The following is a 7,546-nucleotide window of genomic DNA, read 5'->3' as shown; positions in this document are numbered from 1 at the left end:
TTTGTAGACATCAAAATTGAAATGGGTCTTCATCGTTTTCCAAATTAGCGAAAGTCCCTTAAATTAAAATTGGGCCCATAAATCCAAATTGAGTCCATTAACTGGGTATGTGCTCCCTACAAACTCGGGTTTTGGGCTTTCGCAGATAAAGCCCATAATCTAACAAATTCAAGTGATCCACACATTAAGTATTGGGCTTTACACCCAAACAAATGTGTTTGGCCCAATAATGATCCATAGAATCCTTAAAATGGGATTTGGACAAATTTAGCCTTTTAAACAAATCAATTAAACCTCTTTAAATTGGGGTATAATTGGAAAGCTAAATTATTTTAAGTCTATAAATACAAGAGCCTCTCTCATTGAGAGGGGACTGGATCACTTTCTCTCAGAAGACAGAAGCTCTCCCTCTAGAGAAGAAGAAGTTCTCAAGCCCTCCTCCAGAGACAAAGCAAGGTTCTTCAGAGATCCGGACTCCGACTAAAGAGAAGATCAAGCATAAAGCCCTTCTCCGGAAGCCAAGAAAACCTTCTCAACCGATAAAGCGCGAAGCCCGGAGAGAAGAAAATCTACAGAAGCCTCTACAGAAGATCAAGCACAAAGCGAAAGCCACCGTTCAAGCAACCTTCTCAGCCGATAAAGCGCGAAGCACGGAGAGAAGAAAAGCTAAATACGTCATCACTATTTTTGTATTTGACTGTTAATCAGAGGAAACACTGAGATCTGTATCCACATTTCATCAAAAAATCAATAAAATCATTTGCGATCTTTATTTCACGAATCTCGAGGTAGATCCGTAGAAATTTATTGTCGACACCACTTCTTGAATATTGTCACCAAACAATTGAGGTCACAATCACAATTCTCATAGGGAAGTGCTTCATTTCCACTCTCCAAAAAAAATAAAAAGTGCTTCATTTCCTAATGATTCCATAGAAGCACTTCTCCAGTTAAAAGCAATTTTGTCTGAAGTAAGGCAATAGTAGATGTTGGAATGCTAGTATATTCCAATGGGTTGGCTCAAATGTTTCAAATTTGAATCGACTCAATGGTTTGTCTTTGTTAAATTGGGATTTTTCTTTTAATATCAATCCTTTTCGAAATTGAGGTTAAAATTTTCATTTGGCATCTGTGTACCAATGAGCATTTATTTAAAAAGCTGATTTTTTGGGCCAATATGATTTTCATCTTGGTCAGGTAATCAGGATGAATAATAAATTGAAAATTGACCATGCTCCGATCCAACTGAAAAAAAAAAGTTGAAGAGAAAAACATAGAACCGTAGATGCTTCTCACTCGTATCAAAGCATCTATGGTTCTGTGACTGTCATTTGTGCACACTATGTCTCAATAGAGATGTCAATTTCAATGTTATTCCAGCAGCAGTGCAACACTGACTTTGCTTATGGCTGGGTCACCCTTACTAATTCGTGTGTGTGTGTGTGTGTGTGAGAGAGAGAGAGAGAGAGAGAGAGAGAGAGATGTTAACTCTTTGATTTTCCAACGAGGTGGCCATGGCGACTTGACTGAAAGAACGGGTTTTCTTATTGTAATCTCTATTTAATTTATTTTATTTGTTAAATAAATATAGATTATATAATGTAATTATATATATTGGTTCAGTTCTATGGTACACTTGAACTAAGAACCAAATTGAATCAATTGGCTTTTTTAACAACCAAACCAAACTGAAGCATGTTAAAACCAAACCAATCCAATCCGAAATGCTTTGATTCGGTTTGATTCTTGGTTTTTGACCCGATCCAATGTGCATCTTTAAAAAATAGTGTCTCCAACCCAAGACCCATACATCACCATTTTTTGGGTCTTGATATTATCGATACCAAAAAGATACTCCTACTTGGTTATCCATCCTTTTTGGAGGGAAAAAAATTCAGGCAGTTATAATTGGGGCGGAATAAGTAAAAGTTGGGGTGCCAATGAGATTAATATCTTGACGAGGTGAAAATTAAACTTATTAGGTCTATGATATCATCACATATGAACTTTATCAACTAAGCTAGCTAGTTAGCACCTTCTAATTGATTACTAGTTAACTTCATATCAGGAAAAAATGAACCGTGATTCACTATTAACAAAAGAGTCGTGTTTGAGTGAGCATGAAATTCACTATGTTTCAGAATGTGCTGACGTGGAGGTGCGCAAAGAGCCATAGATGCTTTTCACCATATCTCAATGAAAAGTGTGTATGGTTCCATAAATACATTCACGTCAAAACACTGTAAAACGCACTGAATTTCAAGGTCACTTCATCATTTTCCTTAGAGTCGTGATGAATGCACACGGTCTTGGTACACGGCTGACGTGGCAAGGGCATAAACATAGATCGTTTTCATGGGATACATAGGAAAAAGATGTGTGGTTCTGTGCCCTTTCCACGTCGGCCATATACCCTACTGCCTAGCTACCAAGACCGCATGCATTCGTCATTATAACTTTCCTCAACAAAAATTTATGCTAGTGGCTAAGCTGTTAACCAAATGGAATGATTCCACTTATACCATTAGGAAATTTTCTATTGAATTTTTTTTGCTCAGATTTTTTCCACATAGGATCCAGGATCGACTACTCACATTAGCCAGCGAGTATTGAGGACATCCTCAAATTTAATAAACTACTCTCGCTGGACTGCACATGTCACGCAATGGAGAGCCTCTGAAGAAAAAGTTCGTGAGCAAAAAAAAATTCTCATATTCTTTGTCTCACCACTCCTTTTATTTTCAATACATGTGACATCATGCCATTGGGGTCATGAGCTTAGTACAACAAACTTCTGTTCCATAAAAAATTTCTAAACATCATATGATTAAGGGTGTAATTTTCTTTAGTTTTATTAGTTCTTCTCATGATGGGATTAAATATATATATATATATACACAAAACTAGATTATCCAACTGATAATAATGTTTATGATATGCACTTTATCATTATTGCTCTATCATCAACAACATAACTAACCTTATAATCCCCATTTCCTCCCACTCTTGGAAGTTTTGTGCATCTTAATTTTCTTTTTCTTGCCTGAAATCTTCCCATCTTTTCCAATCGGCACATGAGCTTGTAGATTCATCCCATGATGCTTACCCTTTATACCCCACATTTGATACTTAATCTTTGTTACCAAATCAACTCTTAATTGGGCTGTTCCATTAGAAATTGCTCGCAAAGCCGCCTTCCATAGTGGTCTGTTGTTGGGGTTGACGCTTTCCGAGAAATGGTAGGTCTTACCGTTGCCTTGACGAAAAGAATTTATGCTTGTTGCCCCAATGGCATCAGCTTCATGGTACAACATTAGGTCGATGTTGTTATAGTAAATATCGTAACTTTTGTTTGGGTTTTCGATTTCCATGTCGAATAGCACTGGTGAAGTACTGTCGTTGCTGTTGACATTGAAATTAATAATTGTGTAGTTGGGAGTTTTGGTTCGTAGACTTAGCCATAAAATGAGTGCAAGAAGGCCTGACAAGAATACAATTTGTAGAACCCATAGATAGAAACTCTTCGTTTCACACATTTTTTTTTGGTGATTGAGGGGGGAGAGAAGAGGTTATGATGTTTGTTAGGAAGAAAAGATTAAACAAGTTTTTATTAAGAGAGAATGTTAGTTTTGGGGGGGGGGGGGGGGGGGGGGGAGAGAGAGAGAGAGAGAGAGAGAGAGAGAGGAGATGGGAAAGGATGAGAGTTTGGATTGAGGATTTGTTTAGTGAGAGTTTGCTTTAGTTAAAGAGAAACTGTTGGATTCTATTCTTCTTTGGGTTCCTTTTGCTTTGTTCTTCGCGTGGAATGTACTTTATTTAAGGGCATCATGTTGCACAATATGTACTCTTCTATGTTGTTTCGTGGCACCATACGAAAGGAGTTTATTGGGTTTTATAATTACAAAGAGATGCGAATGCAATGGATTTTATAAATAAAAATGAGATTAAGGGAAAGAAGATGACCTATTAGAGATTGCTTAATTGAGAAATATTAGAAAATTGATTAATGGGAAATGCTGAAGTAATATTGAAAGTGACATCCATTCACACATTGGTGACATGGATGTGTGTAGGGAGCCATAGATGCTTTTCACTGAAATACGAGTAAAAAACATCTATGGTCATGTGTGCACCTCCACATCAGCATTGTGTGAATCAATGTCAATTCCAATGTCACTCTAGCATGGCTCTTGATAAAGATTACAAAGCCTAATAAGGTGTAGAGTCATGCTGTGCTGGAGTAACATTGAAATGTAAATCGATTCTCACATTGCTGATGTGTTGGTGCACACATAGTCATAGAGACTTTTCACTCATATCTCGATGAAAAGCATGTATGATTTTGTTCATAAGTCCATGTTCACGTGGGAATCCATGTACATTTTAATGTTACTTCAATCCTAATCTTCTGAAAATGATATGGTGTATTATCATAATACACCTTATCACAATACATCATATCTAATGGTCTAACAATGATCTCCAAGTTCACTTAACCAATTTTATTAATCATAAAAAAAATGCCACCAAACATTGCCTACGCATTGATTTATAAGATAATAAATCAGGACCCCTTAATTCTATAGAAACTTGCAATGACTTCTCTTTAATAGACTCTAATATTTACTCCTAAATAAACTAGATTTCTATATAAAAAATCCTGATCAAAATTTAATATGAGAACTAAATAGAAGGAAACAAGATCATATCAATAAAATATAAACAAAACATTAAATCGTCTTTTTACGAAAGTTATGAGAAAATTTTGACTTTTTTTTTTTCTCTCTTAATTGCAAAAATGTTGGCTAAAGTTTAGGACATTCAAATGTAATCAATGCATTTTAGATAGATGTCTTGAATTAAGGTTCTGGTTGGTATTATTTATCAATGATTATCTTTGATAACCAATGGGTCCTTTCAAAACAAAAGTAGCACAAAAAACAGAGCAAGTTCTCAGTCTACATTTTCCCACCATAAGTCTCCAAAACTGATTTTTTTTTTTAAGCTCTTTAGATTATTTTTACATTTGTTTGAGATATTTTCAAAATATGATCAACTATAGACCAAATTCCGATTCTAGTTCACTATTCATTTTAATTCCAAAAATGTGAACAACAAGATCATAGGTTTTTCAAGTGACTATCTTGCAGGTTAAAGTGATTAGCTCACAGGTTCACTACTTTTAGCAAGATCTTCACTATTTTTTATTTATTTTTGTTAAGAAAGGTACCTAGGCCAACTTGTAAGCACCAACTATTCTCTCCTCCCTGAATAAGGCTTTCAAAATATGACTTTTAACTTTGCGATCCATAGTCACCAAATATTAGTAATCGATGGGAATCGAACTTAAGACCACAGGGGGAGCAGACCCCTTGACCTCGAAGTGCTACCAATCGGCCACCCAGAGAAATTGTCACTTTGGAAAAAAAAATCAACAAGATTGTCACTTTAAACCTGTGAGATCACACTTGGAAAATCTTTGGTCTCATTGCCAGTGTAGGTTCCTTAAGAGGTGGGTGAAAATCTTGGGTTGGATTGAAAGAGAGACTTTTCCAGCTTCAATCCTTGTTGAGGCCCTCCATCAACAAGATGATTTAGATAAGAGGACAAATATAATTATCTTAGAGATCAACTATTGTTTTCTATGGATTAATCTAATTTTTGTCAAGATATCTATTTCTAGTGAGGCATCTCAAAGTCAGTTCAATGAAGAGTTTCAACTCCTCATGTTTTCCTCGAAAGAATGTACATCTTTGAATTTATTGGACGGTCTCGAGGTAAATTTTTTAATTAAATGGGTTCCTCCCAAGTAATGTCGTAGGAGATATGAAAGATTCAATGAATGAGGTAATCTAACTTTCAAATTCCAATGAAAAATGACAAGAACAAAGCCCTCTTCCAAATATTTGGGATTAGTTAAATAATTTTTGTTTAATAAAAAAGTCAATAAAAAAGCATTTTTGGTAAATAAGTTTTATATATATTTTTTAAGGAGAATCTTTTTAAAAACTTAATTGGAATCTCACTTATTATATTCCAATTTGAAGAATTGCCCACAATTTTGTCTGAGGAATTGACTATGATATATCTAATCCATGCATAATAAATTAATACAAATTTTTTTATTACTATAGGTGTGAAGAAGTATCTACAAGGGTGAAATTTAGATTTTTGCACTTTGTTGACGCAAAGAACCATGCCATATATATTTGGAAAAGATTCTATTTTGAGAGATTTGAAAAAAAAAACACTTATCTTATTAAAAGGTTTTATACATCTACTATTTCTCAAAGCATTTCTTAATATAAAGACCTTGTTTTCCGTCTTTTCAGATGATAAATATTTATCAGAACATAGAGTGTGAATCAAACACAAAAAATTATCTTATTTATTGAGATTGTATACATTGCAAACCATTAACAAAGTCAAGAGAAAAAAAAAAAAAAAACATTTTTGTTGAGTAAGTTATTTTTTTATGGGAGAAGAGCCTTTGTAGCCCATTTCATTTTTCTCATAGTTACCATAAATAGTCGAGGGTGTGCCACATCATCAAGACAATTATATCTGATCGTTTACATTTAGGACTTTAGTGGCCATATATTTTTAAGCACTTGATCTGATAAGTAAGAAAAACAAGTTTTTTTTTTCCAAAATCTAATCTAAGCAATTAGTACAAGAGGACTGAGTTGTTATTTTTTTCAATGTGATGTTTTGTGGTTCGTCGAGGACTCGAGGTGTTGCCTAAAAATAAAAATTCCTATACATGATCACATTCGAAACAAATAGAAACCAAAGTTCTCATCAAATCAAATGAAATAAACAGAGCATCTCTTATTTGTTGATATAGGCAAGATAAGACCATCTTGGCCCACTCCAACATGACAGCTGGCATGCATCTTGTGGTGCTTACTCTTCCACGTGGAAATCCTAAATTTAATAGTTGTCCTCAAGTCCAAACGAAAAAATACCATCCCTTTTGCTCTATCTTCCTGAAACGCCGTCCACTTCTGATTATTGACCGTCAACGTGGCCCCACTCAACTCTCCATGAATCCACGTCGTGTTCTTTGACGACTGATAGAACGGCAAAAGTAACGGCGTTACACCAATACTTTGGTCTTTATAATAAACTGTTCCACTCATTGTACCGTAATAAATACCGATATATTGGTTGGGGTTCCTTGCCGTTAAGTAAAACGTTAACCGTGCACCTTCAAAACCGTTTTCTTGGTTCAAAGCTGGTATGGAGAAAGATCTGACGTGGAATCTGGGACGGTGAGGGCGTAGGCTAAGCCACAAAATGAAAGCAAAGATGCCCAATGAGAGTAGTACAGTTAAGAATATGGCGCATATTAGCTTGGAAAAACGGGTTGTGAGGCTATCGTGTACACGGTGCGCATAATAACTGGGAGGGTGGTGGGTTTTAGTTGGGCGGTTTTGCGATCTGGTATTGACTGGTATTATGGTTTGAGGTCTCATTTCTGGCGAAAATGACGATAGTTTATCGGCGAAGTTGGGAGTTGAAGATTATTATTATTATTATTTTG

At 35.4% G+C, this 7,546-nt stretch overlaps 2 protein-coding genes across 2 annotated transcripts; both read right to left on the bottom strand.

The window, feature by feature from the left end:
- Positions 1–2,981: 2,981 nt before the first annotated feature.
- LOC147387313 (protein NDR1-like) lies at positions 2,982–3,371 on the bottom strand. Its single transcript, XM_086421555.1, has one exon. The coding sequence runs from the start codon at positions 3,369–3,371 to the stop codon at positions 2,982–2,984; it is 390 nt and encodes a 129-aa protein (XP_086277681.1).
- A 3,090-nt stretch (positions 3,372–6,461) lies between these two features.
- Positions 6,462–7,546, bottom strand: LOC147387312 (protein NDR1-like). Its single transcript, XM_086421178.1, has one exon. It carries the CDS (start codon positions 7,476–7,478, stop codon positions 6,807–6,809), a length of 672 nt encoding a protein of 223 aa, XP_086277304.1. The 5' UTR covers positions 7,479–7,546; the 3' UTR covers positions 6,462–6,806.

Source organism: Akebia trifoliata, chromosome 13 (genome assembly GCF_017979445.1).
Source record: "Akebia trifoliata isolate Shusen 1 chromosome 13, ASM1797944v1, whole genome shotgun sequence".
NCBI classification, from domain to species: domain Eukaryota; kingdom Viridiplantae; phylum Streptophyta; class Magnoliopsida; order Ranunculales; family Lardizabalaceae; genus Akebia; species Akebia trifoliata.
The sequence above is the reverse complement of the archived record's forward strand: the minus strand, read 5'-3'. Positions and strand labels throughout refer to the sequence as shown.

Coding starts and splice junctions, on each gene's coding strand:
- LOC147387313 (XM_086421555.1), bottom strand. CDS start 3,371: ATGGAAATCGAAAACCCAAACAAAAGTTACGATATTTACTATAACAAC.
- LOC147387312 (XM_086421178.1), bottom strand. CDS start 7,478: ATGAGACCTCAAACCATAATACCAGTCAATACCAGATCGCAAAACCGC.